The 24,765-nt window shown below is 41.2% G+C and overlaps 2 protein-coding genes across 4 annotated transcripts; both read right to left on the bottom strand.

Moving 5' to 3' along the window:
* Positions 1-7,975: 7,975 nt before the first annotated feature.
* Positions 7,976-23,888, bottom strand: LOC145445346 (solute carrier family 23 member 2-like). 3 transcript variants are annotated; one of them, XM_080323540.1, is made up of 14 exons: positions 23,556-23,888; positions 22,268-22,390; positions 22,036-22,202; positions 21,784-21,970; positions 17,979-18,160; positions 16,646-16,766; positions 16,437-16,573; positions 16,152-16,319; positions 15,702-15,822; positions 15,477-15,649; positions 14,979-15,160; positions 14,694-14,805; positions 8,665-8,769; positions 7,976-8,607 (listed from the first exon to the last, which is right to left on the bottom strand). In XM_080323540.1, exons 1-13 carry the CDS (start codon positions 23,574-23,576, stop codon positions 8,691-8,693), a joined length of 1,773 nt encoding a protein of 590 aa, XP_080179666.1. In that variant the 5' UTR covers positions 23,577-23,888; the 3' UTR covers positions 7,976-8,607; positions 8,665-8,690. The 3 variants fall into 3 exon arrangements, with proteins under 3 accessions (XP_080179666.1, XP_080179665.1, XP_080179667.1); XM_080323539.1 differs by having other exon boundaries at positions 8,669-8,769; positions 23,556-23,883; XM_080323541.1 differs by lacking the exons at positions 16,437-16,573; positions 16,646-16,766 and having other exon boundaries at positions 8,669-8,769; positions 23,556-23,870.
* LOC145445343 (uncharacterized) lies at positions 8,894-11,736 on the bottom strand. Its single transcript, XM_080323535.1, has one exon. It carries the CDS (start codon positions 11,412-11,414, stop codon positions 9,345-9,347), a length of 2,070 nt encoding a protein of 689 aa, XP_080179661.1. The 5' UTR covers positions 11,415-11,736; the 3' UTR covers positions 8,894-9,344.
* Positions 23,889-24,765: the final 877 nt, after the last annotated feature.

Here is a 24,765-nt window from a genome sequence, read left to right as displayed (position 1 = left end):
AAAAAGCGGATAATATATTTCCTGTATTTTGTCCACAAAGCTTAAAAGGTCATCTGCTAAAACAGGTGTAACGTTCAAAAAAGCTGCATTTTTCAGATTATCAAGACACGTAAGGGGCTGCTAGATTACAATATGATAGGTAATTGCTAGATTGCGAAACGGTAGTTTCAAATGTTGTGGTGGGCCATATTTACTGTGATGAAATATTTGATAAGGACGACAATGCGGTGTAAGAGGAACCAAGCAATCCGGTACCTAAATAACATTCACTGATACTTTCATGAAAACATATTTGTGACTCCATTACTACTATGCGCGAAGCGCAATAAAATTCCTGGGCTTTACTTGACTCTTATGAATATTAAATGTTGGTACTCCATGAAAACAGCCGCGGAATTCCTCAAGTTATCGTTCGTATTGGGGAATTAGACTACTTCTACTTGACAAACTGAAAATAGCGAAAATTAAGTAAGTAGATCACAAAATATTACGAAGTAGAAGTAGAAGTAGAGAAAATCAGATCTACTTGAATAAGTACCAGAAGTAGAGGAAAACTACTTGAGTAATTCCAAAAAGTAGAAGTACTTCGTTACTGACCACCTCTCGCTTTCAGACATATTCGGTTGTAATTCGAATGGGTGATGACATATGAAATCCTTCGCGAATATTGCCGTTTGTTCTCAAACATGTGCGGTGTATAGTCCTAGTCGCCATGGATGAAACAAAGAAGGCTACACTATATTAATACGTTTTATCAATAGTATTCAAAACGGATCATGCTTAACGGTATTGATCCATATCTGCAGAAACCCGCTCGAATAATCAATACGAAAGGTATGTAATTCATTTACGCGAAAATTCGAGTGGGACAGTTAGTATAGTTTAATTAAAGTCCAGAGATACTAATGTCTAGAGATATAAAAGCAGGAAATGACGAGTGCTTATGCCGCGTTTAGTCAATCAGTTTTAATAATATTTTAATCATTTCAAAACAACACGAAACTACGATCCAGGGCAGTCGTACTAACTATCCTGTCGCGTGTAGTAATTGGCTACGACAGATTTGGCGAGATGAAAGTGTCTATAGTTGAAAGTGAGCCTGACTTCAGTCAAGATTTGAATATGCTGAAAAACACTCTATTATTTCGTGTAAGCTTACATGGGCCGAACTAGGACCAAGAATTAGTGAGGATGAAAAATAATCACTAGCAGCGATAAAGTTTCCGTAGGGTATGTTGCGGCGTTGTAAATGTGTGGTATCGCAGTGCGTCAATAAATATGTGCCGTTCGCTGTGCATATTTATGCCGACAATAAGGCAGGTGCCTTTGTACCTAGATATTCCATGGTTTTGTCAGCATTTTAGAGCATTCTTGTTTAGTGTTTTTGAGGACAAATTACCTCGCTGACGTAAGATGAAACGCACTAACTCAAAAATAGCTTCAGAAATGTACCCACTTGTCGCATTAAGTAATAACAAGGACAAAGTCAAATTGGATTTATTATTGGTACTGCAAACAGGCGACTCGAACCAGGCTTGGACAACTAAATAATTCTAGTCGTCTAATCTCACGGAATTAGAGCGAAATGCCAGTAATATAATTCTAATCTAATTTGGAAAAAGCTGCGTAGCTCTAATTCTAATTTTAACATAATTTGAAAAAGCTGCGTAGCTCTAATTCTAATTTTAACATAATTTGAAAAAGCTGTGTAGCTCTAAATCTCATCTAATTCGGAAAAGCTGAAAATTTTCTAGTTGTCTGGGTCTGACTCGAAATGGAAATATATTTAACTATATCTGAACGTCACAAGCGCTACTATTCCGGCAAGGTCAATACACTCAATACCATTCTGATCAGGACGTCAATGCCCCTGTGGAGACGCTGTAAATGGTCACGGAGCAGCGAGCCAGTTCGTTGGCTACTGTGTCCATTTTGTGTTGTCATGTATATCGGGGCCTTGTGTCGATTTTACGTCCTAGCGCTGAAGCGCCAGTATAGTTGCCGGCTATCTAATCGCAAACAACAATGTCAACGGATTTCAAATTGCTCCATCGGTACCTTGGTGGTAGACCCTGGAGAAGACCGATATGCTTTCCAAAACGATTAGGGCTACTAAAATAATGGATCGATACCTTGGTCTTTAGACCAAGATATCGACAGACTTTCCAAAACGTTTTAGGCACCAACTACAATAAATACAGAAATATTATATAACCGGAATTACTAGGCCTATAACATTAGGAATACTTCAGGCCAGTACTGCTAATATAAAGACCTTAGAAAAGTAACCCATGGTTGAACTTATCCACACATTCGTTTTTCGAAACTGATGTGTCGATGATGGAATATGACACTAGCCTAAAACCCGCTTTGTCCGCGTATTCACTTTACGAAGTGAATGCGCCTGACGAGCGCCATTTTGTCGTATTGCAATCATGACGTGTATGAACTATGAAGTTTACTGTATTGGCAAAAATCAATCTGCAAAAGGGTATTTTCATGGAAGGGTTTACTATGACGTATTATTGCAACGTGACGCCTATCTTTCTTATATTGTTCAAGTACTGCATTTACCTAATCTTTGACATTTACCATCATATTGCTTTAAGATGACGCTAACATGTCTTAAATATAGGTATAAGTTATGAACATTTAATATGAGAATAGTTGGTTGTTACTGCAGTAATTTAATAGCGAGTACTGCAACTGTAGGTATTAATAAGGCGTCATAACAGACCCCGCCCCTATACTAGTGTCAGGACCCTTCACCCCAACGGGACAAAAGTTTGAAAATTTGATGTGTAATGGACCATAGGACAATAGAAATATGGGTATTTAAAGACCTCTTGGGGTAAGGCATTGGAGCATATGTGAGTTCGAAATTCGCGATAAGCCTAGTCTATTGCCTATGAAGCACGATATATACGAATGAATAAAAAAGCTTAAGCACACCAATACTGGAAATTAAGGAATATAGCATGATTACAATTAGGATATTGGTTCACATATGACTATTATAAGTGAGATGGTATCATTTTGTGCTTATCTGGGACTGTGTCGTATGCATGTTAAGTGTTAGCTATACCATCAGTTTGCTTAACCGAAAATGGCGCCACCATTTTTTCATGTATGCGAGCTTTTACAGTGAGCCGAAGTATGACTGATATATGTATGCATATCTATGCCATGTATGATGTCCACATGAATTGTACACTCAGTTGTAGTATCCAATTATTGCATATAAAGACGACATCGGTGCGTCCGCTAGTTTCGGCGAACTTGTGACTCTATGCCAAGTAAATCCGCCAGTCTGAAACAGAGCCCCAAACGAAGCATCCAGTAGCAGACTATATCCAGAAAACCGGACATTGACGGAGGCATTGCGGAAGGGTTTGACGTATTTTGAGATTGAAGGGTGATGTTCCGATGTCCCTCTGAAAAATCTTGACATGCTATTGATTGGGTCGGCTGCTTGCCGCAGTTGCAAAGTATACAGAAATAAAGCAGTGCGATGAAATAGGAGCGACTGCTAACCGAAATTGCAATGTATACATAAATGAAGAAGCTCGATTAAATTTGCTGGAATCGCTCCATAAAGCCGATGAGCTAAAGATGGAAAGAGCCAAGAACATAGAGGTATTGCATTCGGAATATCGTTACAACGAACCCTCAACAAACCCCGCGTTCTGTTGGACTTGGAATGCCCGATCTCCGAATCGAAATCACGCAAGTAGGCTACTTGATGATCCTAAGTAGTAACGACTCAAACAAGGGGTCGGTTCCTGGACTAATTGCGGTTTGATATCTGCATCTGGAAGATTGGGGAACTCTTATAAACAAGGTGGTCGGCAAATTGGTCAACTTGAACTCTGTGTGGTATTGTTTTTTTTGTGGCATCGATTGGCATATTTCTTGTATATTATATGCATGTATATTGTCGGCAGGAAATACCGTCACATTTATGGTGTAAACACACCTTGGAGTATTGAACTGTTATTAATCGTGCATGAATATGAATAGGTTAAATCTTGACTCGTGTTGTGATTGACGTATGTTCCGTCTGCCAACTTAACCGAGTTTTGCATAGATACTTCATTGCTGTCTGCATGATAATTATTGGAGTATGTTGGTTGAATTAAGCCAAGGGGCTTGTCTATTGTATGAATAGTTTGAGCCGCTGGACCTTCCAAGGTCACTGCTTCGTTCGATCAATCTACAACCAATGCTTCAATCAACGTCGACAAAACCGGGTTGTATAAGGGGTGTGGAAAAATGTGGAAAAGCCAGGAGATGGGGTTGAGCTCTGTGAAGTAAATCGAACCAAGTGTGGAATACTTGCATGGCAAGCGCCATGAAGCTACACTATAATCAAATGGAGGCACCAACTGAACTTCTTCCAGGGCTGAACGTCATTTCTTGGCAATTTCAGTGGACGGGGGACAGTCTGAAGACGAACACATCGATTACCTCCTTACTATTTGCGAACGCCAATCTATGAAAAGAAAAAATCGTCGAAGGATCACAACTGGGGTTTTCTGCGCCGACACGGGAAGCGTCCTCAAATTGAAAAACGTCGTAGAAACCTAATACCCGCCAAGCTGGGAGGAGCGGCAACTTATAGACATGAAACTACGTGATATAGGTGACTCCTCCCACGTTGACTCCTTAGTAATAATCAATTTCGACGGACTGTCGGCTCCATTTGCGATCGAGAAAGGAGACCTCTCGATATTGTAGGTCTAAAATGGATTGATCATGTACAACAATTACCAAACATAGCGACTGAATTTGAATCTCCGCCTAATGCAAACGAAGAGTTGTCTTTAGTAACGCTTCATGACGAGATCTCGTGTGATCAACGGGACGGAACCAAAGTCGGAAGCAGTCTTCGCGACACTGTAACCGATGATGGGTTGATGGAAGCTGCAAATCAGATAAGCGTCGAGCCGGCACGTTGTCTGTGTCGCCGCAGGCCGTTGCCGCTGGCGCAAGTGTCGAGATGGTAATCACCACTGGCGCGAAATGTGTCGAGTCAGGAATCCCTGCTGGCACCAATCATAAATACGCCGATCTTACGACGGCAACTGTCTTAACTTGTTTCCCAAGAGGTCAAAAATACGGGAAATCCCTAGTGTTGGGTCAGGTAGCCCCTGCTGGCACTAGTCAAGAAAGTGTCGGGTCAGTTAGCACTGCTGGCACTAACTAAAGATGTGTCGAGTCAGGAATCCCTGCTGGCACCATTAATGAAGACGTCGAGCGCGGAATCCCGGCTGGCGTAAATAAGGACCTGCACGAGAAAACTGGTCCTAAATGCTCTCGTGGATGCACTTGTCCGAATAACTGTAATGATTCGGCCCATAGATGCATGACGACAGCCACAGTTATGAGTAATTTCCCAAACAAAGCAGCTGTTACCGGCTAACCGGACACATGTCCGGTCATGACCGGCAAGGAGTCTGGGGATTTTAAGGTGCACGTCTCCCCAGAAACGGGCCGCGGCGGCGACCGAATCCGCCGGCGTGACGGTAGGCGTGGGCACACGCCGAGATCAGAGGTCAGATTGAATAGGTTGGGAATCCCCGCTGACAACGAAGAGCCTCGCCCTCTCTCCACCAACACCAAAACCCCGTTCATCACGAGATTCGCATTGGGCCAATAACTGGCCCAATTACTATGTAGCCTAACCTTACGACAAGACACCAGTCCCAGCGTGAAGATGGAACTCGAAAGTCTCTGTGCACAATCGGTAGCACTGGCGAAACTGTCATACAAACCTCCTGACTTTTGACTGGCCTAGAAAATATCGCCGTTCCTGAAGGAGTCTTGACAGCCGTTTATAATCCATTTGCTTCCGAACTTGATAGCCTGCGGGGCCACCTCAGCGCCCCCCAATCCATGAAATACCAATGCGACATCGAACGTAAGGACCCATCGACTAAGCCTTTCGTTTCTGGCCCTTATAACCTGACGCGGGAGGGCCAGGCGAAGGCACTAAAGGAAGCAATAGATAATACCTGATTTTGGTATTATTGAACAAGGTTTTGCCGAATGAAAATTGGCTATTTTTGTTGTTCCTGAGAAAACGAATGAAAGACTACAAGACAAGGCGAGTAACCCCGATAGTAGCAAGACGGACGTCAGAGGTAAACCCCCATCCCAAGAAGTGTACATGATCGCTTACTACAGTCCGACGTGGGTAACTCCAGCGGCGAAAGACTATGATCCAAGCACTACAGCGCTGAATCATCTGCCACCCCTAACAATACAATGGCGGATGAAAGCGAGGCTGGTGCAAGTAAGACGATCGAAATCGATGGCTAACAAAAAGGGGGAGTATAAAACTGTCAAACCAACTGATGCGACTTATGGGAAGCAACAGTTGCAAACTCTTCGCGCGCGAAACCAAACCGACGGAATGACAAAAATCATTGGTGCAACACCTACAACGACGCGAGTGCATCCGGTCACCACTGCGAAGGCTCTGCAGAACTCCACGGAAGACGGCAGGACCGACATCGGAGCGGATTACCAAAACCCGGATCACAACCGCAAGGTAAGTACCGAAACAACTGTTTTGTATTTAACAGGAGACGACAAAGACGACTCGTCCTCGAAGAGTGTCGAACTAATGAATATTACCTTGGAGTCAACGATGGCTAACACATCGCCGCAGCCCGGGCAGAAAACCCGAAGTTTGGGAACACCCGCTCCTGAGTATTCCCGAATATCAAGAACCACCGTGGGGAAGACAACCACAGGTTTCGTTGACTACAACTATACTCGGTGGCTGCACGAACTGGTGATGATGGAAGGTGGATATAAGGTAAGAGAATTATCCTTGATCGATAGGATTATTATGGAAGGTGCGAATCTGATACCTATCGTGGAACCAGTGGTTGTAATAATGGTGGTAACAGGGTTGGCTGCTCTGTTGATTGTGTTATGGGTAGGTTGTATAAGGTGTCGTCGACGTAGAACCTCAAGTCGTATGAGCAACACGAGGAGACGAAACGGAACAAGTCAATGGATGGCGATAAGAGTAATACGGAACACAACGGAGAATGACTAAATCTGAAGGTAAGAATGGGTGTTTGAGATTTGGAGATAAATACGTGATTTTCATAGTTTGTTTTATGGAAGAAGTGAAGTGTGGTGTGATAAATTTGGTAATTTTAGAAGTAACATTGCGATAGGTATAAGGCGTACAAAAATAAACCGGCGGCGCATCGTATGTAATAGGTATCTAATGAAGTATTTTACGTAATGGGCGTAAACGGAAAAAACTGAAACCTCGTAACTAGAAATCTGGTGAGTCATGAAATATCAATTCGAGAGAATTATAAAAGAAAAAAAAAGGTGACGTGTAAAAGTACTTAGTAAATAAAATGATCACCATGAACGGGTAATGTTGGTGTATAGTGCACTAGTTCCAAATTGTTAATAATAAACTGAACTGAACGTTCACAGAGTTCAACGAAAGCCAAATTTTATTGGCAAATTACCAGAAACGTTGGACACGTGGCGACGTGGAATTCCAGGTACGCTAATGCAGTTGATTCGGAAGATATGGGCTGACACTCTATAACAGTGTTTATGAGCCCTTACGTCTTCGTGTACCCCTTTCGGACCGTCACGGACCCCCATGGACCCCACGAAGTTTGAAGTCCAATTTAGCTCAATTATCGTGCAATCGTCATCTGTCTTGTGCAAATGATAACAGTAGGCTTAATGATAAACATCAACAAAATGACTTTTCTTGAAATAAAGATCATATATCTATTCACGTAGACATTGAGTTGACTATCATTTTAAAGCGAATTCAGCAACTGTATTACTAGAAATACGTGGTCGTGTCTTGAAAATCCGCCCCTTAGATTTGATATGAACGAGCGCCGGAGGCGGGGAATGTAATAATAACGCTTAACGCTTCCGACGGCACATTTGGGGTATGATCGCGACAAATATGGCACCAAAATTGAGAAACAAATTTATTTATTGCAAATATAACGTCAAGCCTGGTCGATTCCATCAAGCAGCTTATCATGAAGTTATTATGTGAAAAGTGGTTGTGTATATCACAGGAGAAAATGGATTTTCGTAAACATTTCGAAGACACCGTGATTGACCTTAATCATCCAACTTTTATCCACAATTCCCAACAAAACATCTCTAAACAGCAAAATGTTTGTATCAGTAGGTTCTTGGCGATTTAGCAATTAAAATGAGTCTGCACACTATAGTATATTTCCTATCAAATGTCCATTCTGTTGATCTGAGCTGTGGAGTTATATACTAGTAATGAACGAAACTGCCTCGTGATTTGTCGCATTTAAAAAATACAAATTTGGTTATCCACTATTTTGAGGCTTCGCGTACCCCCTGAAAATGCTTCTCGGACCCCCGGTTGATAACCACTCCTCTATAATCACTATCATTTTGTAGCGGCAGCCAGGTCCCATTACTATGACGACAGTGATGGTGGACATCCGAGGATCGCCTGCTGTACAAATTGTCGATCACGAGCGATGGCTGCGATATCCCACTATATCTGGTTTCATTCTCGTAAGTATGTATATTCGTGAAGTATGTGAAGTTATGTTGTAAGACCTATGTCAAAGAACGATGGTTAGTGATGGATATAATATATATTATATACAAAGCCACCGACGTGCTTTCTGGCGAAAACTGCTCTAGAACCGGTGTATTTCACTCCGCTTTTTGCGCTGTTTTTGATCGTATTCTGGCAGTATCGGAATGTGGTGAGAGTATCTGAAATAAATTTTGTAACAGTTACTTTAGACGATTGGAGTCGATTGTAGACTGCTACATTATTGTAAGGCTGCTCAGCGGTCTTGATGCTAACACGTCCCTCTTGGCATCTTTATATCAGTCATTAAACGGTTTATGATATTTATTGGAAACGGTTAACAATAATTTAACTCGCTCTAAACGAAAAGAATATAAACAAATTAAAACACGATCCTTCGGGAACCACACATTTCCTGGGCCCGACACCAAAAACATGTGCGGGGAAAACCCCGGCACGTGACTGCAGTTATTCACCCGTTACATTCTCCCCCTCAGATGTGCATATCGCAGAACATCGGGTCTAAACAATAGTATGGGTGAATACAATTTCAAACACTTGACTTTTGTACTAAACAAAACTTAGCAATGGGACGGCTCAATCGTCCATGGGAAGTCCTTCAAGTTCTTTGCCATCTGCACATATCCTTGCAGGAACAATGTTCAGATATACGCCACGGGAACGATTTCGTTTCTCATTAATATTTGTACTTGCAATCTTGGCATTTAAAACTGGATTTGTTTCCTCCCTTTTTCTTTCAGTTTTGTTCTTCTGATTGATGTAGATGCAGAAGGGTATGATGTCTTTTACCACAATCGGCTTCTTCACACCTAGATTGACTTTTACATACTTTTGCAATATGTCCTCGTATTAAACAATTACAGCATAACCCTGCGTTCTTCACAATCGCAGCACGTTCTGCAGTCGGTTTCTCGATGAAAATCTTGCATCTAGCTATTATATGATCACCTGAGCATGATGGACATGTACTGTAGTTTCTTGTTCTTTGCACATTCTTATAAGTAGAGGTTTCTTGTTCTTTGTCGGTAATGACCGCATGGGTAGCTTGTGAGTATACTTTCTTGTGGATATGTTGTTTACCCGTGTCATCATTCTTTTGAGATTGCATTGCCTGATGCATTGACGAATTGGCAATCTTGGCTATTTTTGTCACAAATCTTAGCAAATCAAGAAATGTAATATCTTTCTGATTAGCTTCACATTCAGCTGCCACATCTTCCCAATTGCCGTGATATTTTGTTGGCAGTCGACATGATAACTTCACAATATTATCAAAGGTATTCAAATCTTGAACCCGATTCAAGTGTAGTGAAACGAGATAACACTCTTTCATCTTGTTCGCAAGGTCATTTAATGCACCAGCATCATCATATTTAATAGGAGGTGCTCTGATTAATTCATCAAGAAATTTTCGTGAAATAACAATCGGGTTACCATATTGTTCGTCCAAAATTTCCATCGCTTTAGCGTAGCCTTCAGTTGGTGGGTACATGGAACAATGCTGAATCAATTCTTTTGGTTTTCCGTCACAGTATTGTTGCAACAATGCTAGACGTTTTCCATTGTCAAATATCTTTTCTACAACATTTACTTGAAATGACTCTCTGAACTGCGCATATTGGGTGATGGAACCACTGAATTTCATAATTTCAATTTTTGGAACATTCATAGCAGAGGCTATTGCATTTGCCAAGTCAGTAGCAAAACTTGTATTATTTACTGACATTGAAACTTGTGGTTGTACTGCAGGAGCAGATAGAATAGGGATATCGTATTCTTTCGAGGCACATGCTTTGGACGGTGAACTGTTCATGATATAACTTCCAACTTCATGGTCCTCCTTTTGAGGAATTAAGCTCATAGGATCGATTGGTGGAATGTCATTACTCATTGGAATGAAGGAATGTTTGATGTTACCTTCAGCTGTACTCTTGGATCTCGCAGTGGTATTCATCGGCATCGGCACTCCCCTAGTTTCTTTACTAATATATTCTTCATCAGCGTTTTCCCATATCTCTGCCTGCAAACATGCTGCTTCATATTTGTGTTGTAATTCCACAGCCCTTTGTTCGGCTTCTAATTCTCTTTGCTTGGTTTCTAATTCTCTTCGCCTGGTTTCTAGTTCATCCTTTTTTCGTAATTGGGATAATTCCAATTTTGCAAGTTCTCTCAAGGCAATAGCTTCTATCCGTCTTGTTGCAGTAGATGAATAACATAGTGATGAAAGACTAGATCCGTGTGATCTGTCAGATCTTTTGATATTAGTTGATCTCTTACACCATTCCTGAACGTCATCCTTCATATCTTCATACATCCAATCATTGATATGTAATTTGGCTTCTTGAAATGCCTTGACTTCATTTTCATACTCAAGTTTCATCTTCACTGTCTGATCTCCATCTTCATGGAGAAGACTGACACAAATGTTCTTTGTACATGAATACTCATCAAAGACTTCGTCAATTAATCTTGATTTCGATATCACCAAGCTTCTATTTTCTTTGTTAAGCATGAGATTCTCCACTTCTAAATATAGCTGCTGTAGTTTCTTGACCATGATTTGCAGCTTCATGATATTTTCATTGACATCTTGAGTCATCATGTGTTCTTGTTGCAAGTTCATTGCACTTGTATTGGCAGCATGTGCCATCATGGGTTCTTTTTGCAAATTCATTGCACTTGTATTGGCAGCATGTGCCATCATGGTTTCTTGTTGCAAATTCATTGCACTTGTATTGGCAGCATGTGCCATCATGGGTTCTTGTTGCAAATTCATTGCACTTGTATTGGCAGCATGTGCCATCATGAGTTCTTCTTGGTCGAAAGTTGTTATTGTTAACTTTAATGTAACAGTTACTTTAGACGATTGGAGTCGATTGTAGACTGCTACATTATTGTAAGGCTGCTCAGCGGTCTTGATGCTAACACGTCCCTCTTGGCATCTTTATATCAGTCATTAAACGGTTTATGATATTTATTGGAAACGGTTAACAATAATTTAACTCGCTCTAAACGAAAAGAATATAAACAAATTAAAACACGATCCTTCGGGAACCACACATTTCCTGGGCCCGACACCAAAAACATGTGCGGGGAAAACCCCGGCACGTGACTGCAGTTATTCACCCGTTACAAATTTCGACATGAAATAATTCAAGTTTCCTACAACTGTTCAAACTTTCGTCAGCCAGCATTTAACACAGACAGTATATTAGCTCATCCTGCATAATTGGATTCAGTCAAATCGTTGAGTATGTTATTGGAGGTTAATGTATGGTCGACCATGGCCGCAGAGCAAACGTACGGGCTCACCGAATCATTTTGCTTTGTAGATTTAACCTTCAGTTAATATTGTACGCTTTACCATAAATGATTTTATGCCCGGCTAACGGTGACAAGTGAAAATACCGCTTCATGGCTTGGTATAATGTATTTGAAGAATCCCGATACCATTTTATGCTGTGCGGGTTACACAGTAATATAGAATTTGTTGAATCGTTTGGTATCAAAGTACGGTACAATCCAACTAACCTCTATACCTCTTTATGCGATCAGTGCCAATTACTACAGTAAAGCGCAGCTGCTGCACTTCATATATTAAGCAACGGTACAGTGTATTTTAATGCATTGTCTGCTTGACCATGAAACGAGCAGTTAGTTTCCCGCTTAATTCGGACGTAAGTGAGCGGGACCGAATTAAAGTGAGTCTACTGTAGCTATCCCAAGACTCACACCCACGAGCATAAGTTACGAAACATCGGGATGTTATCTAATCTTGGGCATTGCGATTTCTCTGTTTCGCACGAGAAAGGGGATTTGGGAACTCCGATCGTACCCGACTCGACTCTAGGCTAAGTATCTTCATATATTGTTGATGTCTTTGCCTTGTCATTGAAACGCAGCAATAGTATGCTATAGTCAGGTTCATCACGCAGCATGGAGCCAAATACGCTGGTTGACTTCCCACGCGTGTCAGCCGATAGGCAGGGTGGTAATTTTGTTTCATGACTACACAAAATCACCGAAGAAAATAGCGCCTTATCATTAATTTCCGCCGATGTAAAGCATAGGCTCTATAGTATATTAGGGTTGCCATACGTCCGGAATTTCCCGGACATGTCCGGAATTTCACTGTTCAACCTAGCGTCCGGGAGGAATTTCTAAAATATGCCAAATGTCCGGAATTTTGAAGACTTGACGTAGGCTCATAACTTTTTCGTAAATCAGAATAAAAACAATATATTTTGGGGAATATTTATGTTGATGCATGATATTTTTCTTCGCGCTGCGCGCGATTTACTGTCACATTTATTGATTTTAATATGGAGACTACCAACCTTGAAAAAACTGCAATAAAATATAAATAAAAACAAACATCATTTACTGGAATGAGCCCAATTGTAATCGCGATTATAGGAGAACGGTATATTCCTAGAGATCGTTACGGCCGCTTAAATGCTTTATTCAAAGATAATGGTTCCAAACGAGGGGGTTCGTTTGCCTTTATTCTGGGGTTTACGAATATGTTGAACGTAATCAGCTTCCAAAATAGCCCGTGAGTAAGTCTGGGCTAAGGTGCTGACTTCTTTTACAAATCAACTCGTAAAATTTTTATCTGGGTCACGGAACATTTTCAAATTGGATATTGAGTCGGGACCATAAAAGGTTGGAAACCACTGCATGTGTTTTTTTTATGAAGCTCCGTGGTGCGCACCGGCAAGTGACATAGATTACCCTTATAGTGTGGGATCAAAATCATTGTTTATTTGGGCGGGAGGGGGTTGAAAACATGTGCTTTCGGTCCCGGTTACATAACACACAGCCACATACTCCTGAACCGGATCGTGGCCACCTCTGGTCTATGAGCAAAGCTTTGCTAGTGTGACGTCATAACTCATTTTGAAATCCACTAGTGGGCGTTAAAGAGTGTCCGGAATTTTGGTTGCTGAAATATGGTAACCCTACAGTATATAGTCTAATGCAGGGGTGGGCAAACTTTTGAGCTCGCGGGCCGCATTCAACATCTGAATCCATTCGCGGGCCGCACTATATAAAATTGGGACTATAAACAAAAACGCAATATTGGTATTTGATTATATAGTGAGGACATGGCCACACATAGCTTTGATGATATCGTACAAGCCTCAGAAACAGTGGCGATATTTCATAGGCTGGTCGGCCTCTATACCCAATTTGTCAAAACTATAGCGATGAAAGTCGGTTGTCCCGATTCGTAGAACAGGATTGAAATTTAAATCTCAGAGCAGCGATCTGTACAAAGATTCACTAACTCAACTTTTGGTTCAGTTCCAGGACACACAATGCTGACAGCATCATAACCATGTTAGCTTCAAACACGCTTCTACTATGTGTAGATATAATATAAATACCCCAATTCTACGCACACATAGAACGAATCTACCTAAGACACGCGCGAATTGTTTTTATAAGCATATCACTGAAATAATTAAAACTGAAGTGGCCAATCTGAAATCACACTCGTGATCCGAATTATCTCAATCTCGTTTAGGATTTCTGTCATGTTTAGAAAATGAAATATTTCAAACTGCGTGGGCGGATGGTTTGATGGCATGAAAGGTTCGACTGGGGATGAGAGATTTTTAAATATGAAATTCAGACTAAATAGTAGGAAAGAATTCTGAACAGGATGTAAATCGCGCGAAGCGCGAAAAAAATTTTCAGTTGAGCTCAGCTTCGGGCCCCTGCCTTAGAATTATCATGTTGAAATAGGTTAAGAAAAAGTTTAATCAAGTGTCTGCATTAATTCGATGTTTAGTACGCATTTTATCAATATTTTTAATAAGCTTCTTTATACTCTCGCGGGCCGCACAGAACCGTGTAGCGGGCCGCATGCGGCCCGCGGGCCGTAGTTTGCCCACTCCTGGTCTAATGGAACCAGATTTCCAGACCGAGCCCACCAATAATAATGTGCAGCAGATTTACTACTCTCAAGGTGAATAATACCACCGTATGTGTACGGCTAAATAAACTCATGATTTTGGATTATAATCATTTCGGACAGCAATTCGAAATATCGCCCACATTATACCGTCATGGTCCATACCTCCAGTTAGTTGAAAACGGCAGATCATAGCAACTCTTATCGCAACCTTTCACATCTCTTCTAGAAGAAATGTCACTGCTCCAACTGTTGATACCACGCTCTTCCTGTGAACCTGGATAGTGACAACGTGCATCATAATCACACCAACAACGTAACATCAATATCCTAGCCTACAGCAAAACAGAGGTTTTGGTGTAATAAATGTGCTATACCCCATACCGGGGAACTTTACCATAAATGCTATATAAGTGAAATGGCTATCAGTGACAGCAGAGTGTTTCTCACCTGGCAAGGTATTGTCGAGGAACGCCGCTATAACCCCGCCTAAAATATTGGGAGTTCCTATCAAAACATTGAGAATTTGATCTGCTTCTTCTGACCCCGTATTTATTGCGTCCCGATTCCGTGCAAGCCAAAGAGGAATGGACATGCCAGAGAATATGGAGAAGCCGAACACAAAGAGATTTCTGCAAAAAACAACCACACCTTTTGTCAACGGGATGCGTGGTATATGTCCGTTGACCATTGAGCAGTGACCAATGACCATGCGCCCCTACAACTCCAAATGAAATCAATTTCTTTGGACAAATAGCGCCGTAGTCAGTGAAATACAAGGCCTCAACACGTGATAAGTGCAACTTCCAATTTTAGATAATAAATCATAATGATATTCCTGCCGACGAATTGCGACAAACACGGCCGTACTTACTACTTATACGGTAGGCCACGGTGGCAGTATTAGCAACTACCGAAATGGGATGCTTTGTAAAGGGCTAAACGTACCTTGTTGAGGTCAGGTCCACGTGTTTCAAGTTCGCCAGGCCGATGGAGACGATCATTCCAAACGTGACGAAGAAAAGTCCGCCCAAGATAGGATCGGGAATTAGCACAAAAACTGCACCGACCTTGCCGAGCATTCCGAATATGAAAAATGTTATACCGGCCGCTTGCAGTACCTAATTTACAAAATGTTTGTAACAACGTATAGGATGATAGCTGAAATCGTACCCTCCGACTCGCAACTCGTGTAATTCCTATCGCTGCTATATTTTCGGCGTACGAAGTCGTCCCGCATCCCGTTCCGATGAGACCAGCGAGTACACATCCTATGCCCTCCACTGTTATCCCCCTGTTGCGAAACGTTGCATCAGCACCGTACTTTTCCAGACAATTTTCCAGTCCACAGTTAAGCATATACATTACATGTTCGCATACGTTGTAGACCAGAATAAGTACGATATAGATGGTGAATATACGCACTAAATGTATTACTCAACATTACTCATATCAGAGCACCGTGGTTGAAAATCGTGAAGGAAGTTGCACTGATCGTTGCCTTGCGCAATATATTCCCAAGATATTGTACGATTGAACACCATAAAGGCCAACAGCATCACATTATAGTAGGTTAGTTATCTATAATCATATTGCCTGATGTACAGCGTGAACTCAAATTACCTGTTCAGTGCGTGCTTAGGTAATGGTGGAGCTGAGCACAACTGCGCGCAGGCATAATAGTCTCCGACAGACCCGACGATTCCAGATAAAACTGCTGTCAACATCCCCACCACTCCAGCCGCTGTGACGACAGGAACACCCCACTGTCCGGGATAAGGAATCCGAAACCTTATACACCATATACACAACAATATCAACCAACAGCTCACCGAACTGGTACATGCATCATGCTATATTTAGCAGAGTCTGATACCCCGCGATGTCCAGCTACTGTATATTACTCACCAAGGACTATTATTTAAAACACTTATTCTGATATCAGTGCGGGCTGCATACCCATATTCCAATGGGTCGTTAGGCAACGATCCGGATATAGTCAAAGCCCAACACACCATCCATGCTACAATAACAGTGATGAAAACCTATAGATCAAAAATATATATTCCGTTATATTCGAAACTACAGACTGGTTGCGTTTTGCGCACGGGACCGACCGAAAATAATTTTAAAAACTGAGTCCCGGACACGTGGCATCCTTTCTCTCTGGTGTACAATGGGCACGGCATTTCGAAATTTCGTAGGTATTGAGAGAGGATGACGAGAATGGCGATTGTTCTGAAATAAATATAAAATAAGCATATACAATTGAAAAGATGGAGTGAGCTATAGAATCAAACGTGCGTAACTGATTAATTGAGAATTAAACGTAAGTTTGCTCTTGGACGCACTAATCTAATCGAGTGGATTTGTCTAGCCATATAAAATAACACTTGTGTTCCGAGTGATTGGAGTCGTAGATGTAATATAACTGAAACCAGCGAGGCAAAAAAACGTAGATTTCGACAACATATCCATAGCAATAGTGGCCCGCGTTCCTGTGTACAAAATATTATTAAAGGTAAACAATTTACTTGGAGCAGGGGTCGCCAACTCAAAATGGGTTGCGGGCCACTTTTTAAAATTCGTAGATGCCGCGGGCCGCATGACTTCAATATCGAGATAAAAATAGGCAACGCAGTTGTTAAACTAAACCATGTTTTGATAACTCTACGTCAGTACAACGCTGTGCTCTCTAACGTGGACGACGGGCATAATAGGCCACCATAAAAGAAATAAGATTTTATTGAAGAAATAAAATCCAACCAAAAATATCATGATCATCAATTTCATTCTATTTCGATCTATATGAGCTGCGCACGATACCTGGAAACACTCTTCAGCAATTAAAGCAGGGGTGACAAAACTATTTCATATTCACGGCCGCATTTCAATTACTTATGTAGCCTACGGCCGTATTCCAGTTCAAATGAACTAACTGGAGGCCAAATACCCACATTAAACTGTGCATGTCCATTTTCCATTTTCCAGAGCAGCCAATGTCGGACAAATTTTGTCATGAATTCAAACCAGACTGTGTAATACATTGATCAAGTCGTTGTATAGTAATGACTATTCTACGTGTCCCGTATATTGGCTAGAGTACCTACACAGGGACATGGTATGTGACAAACTATCCGCATGAAATCGCGTCAAGCGCGATGAAATTTTGCGAGATGTCAAAAAATATTGCATTCACATTAAAGGATAGCTCTCATGGTGCCTTCTCGACCCAAAATTATACCATTCGAGGCCCATGTTTGGGTCGACACCCATACTTCGAGAACCCCTGCTTCATAGCTTCACCTCATAGCGTTCACGTTGTGGTATCAATCACCAATCGGCTGCAGTCTAATGTAAACCGTATGATATATCCACTTAACCATTTTGATAGAAAGGTTGGTTATATCAACACTCAGAAATACTTTGGTTGGTAGAATATATACCTACAGAAATGCTATCCCCCAGTGTGTGGATGCGGTTCCGCTCGCCGAGTTGAACAGTGATATTCCCACAAGTGTAATTGCTGTCGTAATCGTCAAAGGACCGATAAATTTCATGATATATCCGATGGCACCACAAGCCCCAAGGATCACTTCTACGATGGAAGCTACAGCAAGTGCTCCTTGGATCTGATACGAAGGCATATTTGATGTACATACACTGAACAGCACTGTGGCAGGGACGCGCGGCAAGGGGGCACAGTGTCGCACTTGTAGTTAAGGAATCGGTACTGTGCAGATTGGATTGTTCAGAATAGTGGTTCTGGAATGGGGGGGGGGGTATGCTCAGGTGTAGTAAGGACATGTGATTATATGGTAGAACAATGGTTCTATATATCCATGACTTCTAATTGCATACAAACATTCGACAAAATCTGTCAAATCACAGCGTTTGTCGTTTCGGTCAACGCAAAATATCCACCGACAATGTTTCCATGAATGCGTTTCGACACTTTCCTGTCTTTTCATTGTATCGCAGGTTTGTGGTGTTTTGAAACGATAAAAATATTATTAAACCAATACTCATACTGATAGCTCGGGTTATTTTCCACAAAATGTTTTGAACTATAGGTAGGCCTATTGCTCTCATTATTGCTGACGATATCCCCTGATGAGTGTCAGCTGAACAGCTTCGGGAATAAATATGAATATATTATTATTGTATTGTATCCTGCAGCACACTTCGTGTCGAAATCGAACGGGCACTGTACTGTACAACTTTTGAGAGTGGTCTTTGTTGTTGTTTGTGGAATTCATTGTGTTTGTCGACTATTATGGTCATTTACACCAGGTAAATTTTCATCATTTTTATTCCGTAGCTGCCGACTCGTAGCACGGCCTACTTCTAGGCTTGTATAAGACACCGCTTGCGCGGATCAAACTTTTGAGAGTGATGTCCTTTGTACATTAAAGATGTTTTGAAGCTTTTTGGCCAACATGATTAACCTAATATACTTGTATTTGAGAGCTACAAAATTAAATCGTCATAATATTTTTTCATCGTATCATAAAGGATGACACTGCTTATGTTGTCACCCCCATTCATGTTAAAGTTGAGACCTTGGTGCTGTACTAAATGTAATGTGAGCAAATCTCTACCACATTCTCAATTGATTTAGTAGTCACACAAAGCAATGAAACAAAACCCAATACTATTAACTTTCCCGCGTTGCCAATCGCCGAAGAGAATTCGGGATGTGTGCATCGATCTCGAACTAAATGCTATGAGCCCGTAGGCCTTACCCGATGGTTGTTAATAACAACCTGAATTTGATCTCGAAAATAGCACATACAATTATACCGTTAATTAGTCGAGTGGTCTAATAGTGAAGTCCCAACCCGAAACCGGACTTCGACCACTTACCCATTGATTTTAGTACAGTTCTTAAAATAGGGGGGGTTAGACCCAGACAATTTTTGAAAGTGGGCACTGGAGAAAAAAAGGTCAAGAACCATTGGTTTAGTTAGAAAATAACGACACGATATTTTAACTATGGAATGGTGATATTATAACAATGCGGTAATGTTTCTCTACAGAAAACGGCGTCGAAAATCCGTTAATTAATTGCTTCAAATGTGCCAACGTAGTATGTGTGTATAATAAATAATATTTTAGTCGATGTTACGGACGGTAGGGAACGTTTGGACGTTCTTTCTCCATTCTTGGCAAGCTACTTAGTAATAACAGACACTTTTTAGTCGAGAATGTACGAAAGTACCTTTCGTTGTACCACAACAAATTTTATTGATTTCTACCATAATACGAGATGTTACTATACTGCAATTCTTCATAGGGCCAGATATCGTTAAAATAAAGTTTTTTCATGTAACAATGTGTCAGTTTTTGAGTCAAAAAAAAATTTCACGCCAAATTACTTCGAAATGACATACAGTTCCAACAATAAATGAAGATAAGTAGTACAATTCTAACATTATGTGAGAAAACACTTAATTTGCATACGTTAGGTCAAAATTTGGTTAAAATTAGGTTTTACAAGGTCAAAAAATGTCAAAATTTTGATTTGTTTAGGTCAAAATCTTCCGTTTTTAGGTCAAAAATCGCCTAGTTATAACTTCTCTTCTAAGCCAAAGATCGTTATGAGGGGAAGGATCCTCATTCGAATTTGGACCAAGGCATCGCATATGATAGTATCATACGATTTTACGTTTGGTGCTGAGTTCATTTACGGCAGGGGTGTCAAACATACGGCCCGCGGGCCGCATCCAGTCCGTCAGACGATTTCATCCATACTTCACGCAAGACAGCAAATGTCAAGATCATACAACACATTATAACCATCCGACAGCGGTGTTATCGTTAACTCAAGTCACCATTAGGAACAAGTTGGTTTCCCTGACATTCAATTCGAAAAACGCAAAAAATGCACACTTATTCGGGGAAAAATGGGCCAAAACGTAGTTATTCGCAGAGCAAAAAAGCACAGCGAAACCGTCATATGCAGGTCGCATGGACAGCAGTTACAAAATAGTATAATTCAAATCCATTTGGTCGCACTGCTGTGTCACTTCTGACTCAAAAGGTCCCAGACTGACATTGAAACCCGAATCACGATTAATGATAATAGGCCAAATTGTATAATGTCCGCGTTCAAAGTTAAACTTTTTGTATTCCTTACAGCTTATATGCATAGGTTACGCCAGATTACGACTAAAACAAAGGGAGCATATACGTTTGCCAACTTATTCCATCGTTAGGATCAGCGTTTTAGAGGTTGAATTCAAACTACCAATCTTCGAATTTTTGCCAATAATGTAAGTTGTTTGCGAATAAAGATGCGTCCAGAATATAACGCTGCGATCCGTAATGTAATGTAGGCCTAATATACTATGATGTATACAGCATTGATGATAAAGTATTCAAGCGAAAATCAAGGGCGTGCATTTTAAGGTAACATATTGGAATCATTTGATTGGTCCGGACTGCGTGCGGTTTGAAGCTTTGAATCCGGTCCGCGACTTAATTTGAATTTGACACCCCTGATTTACGGTGTGTAAATCAGGTTATCGACACAGGCATACAATTGCGCTGTCACACATCATAGTGAGTTGTGTTTGCGTGTGCTACCATTTTTAATTTGACTTTCTACGCTCTTGGGATATGTCTCCATAAGAATTGATGTATTTGATCATTCACACCCGTTGGTATGGGTGTGAAAACGCACTTTGGTACTTGAAATTGTTGTTTGCCTTATACTTACGCACGCTTTGATGGAAGTCTGATACAGACACCTATTTTTCACCCAGGGACTTGCAGTGTGACGTATTGACGTGACTTTTCTCTTCGGGAGCTCGCATGTAGTGAATTTTAGTAATGAAGAATTCGTGAAAACGACGAAACGTCAGGCATTCGAGGTCGAGTACGCGCATAGGCAAAGTATCGTTACTGATTGAAAAGCAGTAAACTTCAAAGGGAACATTTCGAATGACTTGCTATAAGTCGAGAGAGCAGGTGCCTACTTAAAATTCACGATAACATTCGTTTCGTAATGTTCTTCCATATGGTTCACCGTTAATTCTTCAGTTGAATTCGCATACGATGGTAAAACATATGCCAGATATATTAAGTCGCAAAACTTGTATACGGGTATATCAAAAATATAGACAGGGTAGGCCTACTTGTAACCTAAACCGTTTTCCCGCTCTTTAAAAGCATACTGAGGCTAGTGTTTGGCGTTTTGCGCGACATTCGTTTTGCCAAAAAATGGTGAAAAGCTGACGATAATTATCCTAACCTGTCGCATTCGTCTCATCCACAGCTCCGACCCGTCTACCAATGCCCCATCGGTATCGTTGTACAGTAAGCTCCCTCCGTGACCGGTATCGTTCACGGGACCGTTTGGGCATTGATTTTGAGGTAGCGACAGCAGCGCAAGGGCAGGCGGTAGGAACGTAAATGATGCTCCTTGCAAAATAGGTAACCTATATGTATTCGTTATTGAAGTGACTATGCACGTCTTCTATACTTAGATTTAATCAAGACTTACCTCGTGCCGAAGGTTGTCTGCAGAAAGGTCATCAGTCCGAATACAAAGAACAAGCTGTTCAATATAAGGGCGCGGCCGGTGTATCCGACCTCGCTATATGGCATGCATATCTCGTTTGCTAAAATAAGTGGAACCCCGATCAGCCCGCCAACAGAGAGCATGCAATGCTAAATAGAATCATTGGTATCAAGACTAGCTTTGTACGTGAAATATTATGTCGTTATGTTGTTACCTGAATTCCCAATAAGAAGCATGTGTGCAATGCCGGTTTATCATTCAAACCGTGCAGTAAATTCGAACTGGTCGTTGCGTCGTCTCCGCTTGCGACGGGGTCACTGCTGCGTGGCAGTGAGTTCTGAATGGAATATACAAAATATCTGGACAGTGAGACGGCGACCACTGAGACTGACCATATTTATCAACTGCTTCTGATGTGATGAAGTGATCATTTCGCAATCGGAGTAAAGTCGTATGATCGATATTTGTTATAGAGCAGGAGAAATATCGTCAAATGATTATATCACATGAAAAGATGCCGGTAAAATTTCGGCGAGATTTACCATCATAATATTATACGGTAACTATATATATGTTCACTTGCAGCGATAGAAGTCCTGTCATTCGATGGATAATTTCGGTTTTATAGTCATTTACAGATTTCGGAAGGCTTGTTCGAAAAGTCATACGTGGACAATCTGGGCATATAAGGCGCAGCAAGGATGAAAATTTAGAAGAAACCGTTGGAAATATGGGGTTGAAGTTGACGTCATTGATCTATTGTAAGGATATCTGTCCATGTTGGAAATCGGGGACGCTTATTGCCAGTTCTGACTAATGTATTGAAAAATATTGATAAAATTGAAAATCGAATATGGATCTGTATATTCACTTGTCAATCTCTATATCTCGGATTGCAGTCAGGATGAATTGTAGGGCTTGAATCCGTACAACATAATCATATTTTATAACGTGATCGAGCGCCTTGTATATCATTCATTAAACGACAGTGGTGCATATAGTCCTATACAGGCTTTTGCACCCGACGGACACATAATTTTCAAAAGTTTTGTGGATTTCGTTGAACGTCTTTTTTTTACTTTCTTCGCCAATGCTGTGTCTCTCACATACGTATATCCATCAGGTCGGTCGGTGTTTTTTTTTTGCTTTTCAAGGCACCGCAATTGCAGTTTGGTCTGCGATGAGGAGTCTAACTAAACATCCGAAAGGTATGGGATAAGCCCATTGCCACTAGTTTTGAGACGGTTGTGTTTCGTGCACAGTCGTGCAGCGGGTCGGTCGTTACGGAGATCGCACCCCAGTTTCATCTCACGTTTACGGAGTCGGGCTAATATTTCTGCTGACCCGTAATCGTTACTCGAATTGGTCAAATTGAGACCATATAACAACTCTTCCTCCATACATATCTGCTTTAAAACTATATTGGCAGTCTAGGGATCCGTATTATGGTATTAAATGCAATCTGCACACCGTTTACAAGCAATAGTGAAACTGATTTTTACCGAATTCACTCTAATATCCATTTCTTCTTTGGCGTGTTGCTAACCAAAAATCCAAAATAGACATCAACAGCTTTTCAATGACAGCATTCGCTTTTGAATTTCATAACTGTTACCCGACCTGCATGAGCTTTGTTCAATGGCAAGGTGGGCATACTGCACAATGTCAGTTCACCAAATCAATTGTATTTTCCGGAAATATTTACTACGCAAATACACCCGCAATGGAACACAATAGGAAGCTTCTCCGTAAAACTGGCTTGATAGCCTACTTGGTTTGGCAATCACGGTGATTGAGAGGCGGACATATACGTCCCTCTTAGAGATCGTACGTGTGAGGTCGTGTGAGCACATAGGTATATGTCATGTGACGTAGCATTGCAAATTATCCTAAAACTTTATAAGATAGCGTAATGGTAGACCGTCCGATTTCTTGAACGGATGTAGTGGGCTCAATCTCTGACCGGGTCAGACCAAAGATCTGATTAGTAAAACTGGTATCCACGGCTTCCCAGATTGGCATTCAGCATCCCCGGTACATAGCATGGACGGTGGTGCAAGACTTAGAAAGCCTTGCAATGCTATATCTGTACCTTCCTTGTCGCGTGGCATATGCACATCATGCACTCATGGTATGCATATGTAAGGACCTTGTATATCATCATCACGAGTCGGTGCATGCCGCAAAAACATTAGGGACAAAATATACAATATCCTGTTCCTAGCACGTCCTATTTTTATAGTTCTACAAGGTACAAATGAATACAATAGACTGTACTTGGTAACAAAGTATCGAGTTTTCTACTATGCGATTGCATCACAATTGTATCTATGATGCATGCGGATGATTCGACAGGTGTTGCTTTCTTGTTCTGTATGAGAACACATTGCTGGACTACTAGTGGTCCTTCGCAAGGTTCCCTCATTCATGCTCTGCTTGGTATCGTAAGTTTACTCGGCGACGGCGACGCTTCAAAACTTGGGAGCAATTTTGCACGATCATAATTCTGGGTTGCATCAGGTATATCTGGCTCCGCCAATATACGCGAATATGGGCTGATGATGGGGATGGTGCGAACCTCAGTAAGGTTCTGGTTCGTGTGAACGCGAACCTGTTTGGAGGGCTATGTGTGAACGCGAACGTGAACCTATGACGTCACGTGATGTCATATTGCTAATTTCAACCCTTCATTTCAGTAAAGTATTATATTCC

Source organism: Botryllus schlosseri, chromosome 8, assembly GCF_051294905.1.
Source record: "Botryllus schlosseri isolate E-star chromosome 8, Bs_hap1, whole genome shotgun sequence".
In the NCBI taxonomy this organism is placed as follows: Eukaryota; Metazoa; Chordata; class Ascidiacea; order Stolidobranchia; family Styelidae; genus Botryllus; species Botryllus schlosseri.
This window is presented reverse-complemented; position numbering and strand designations above follow the sequence as displayed.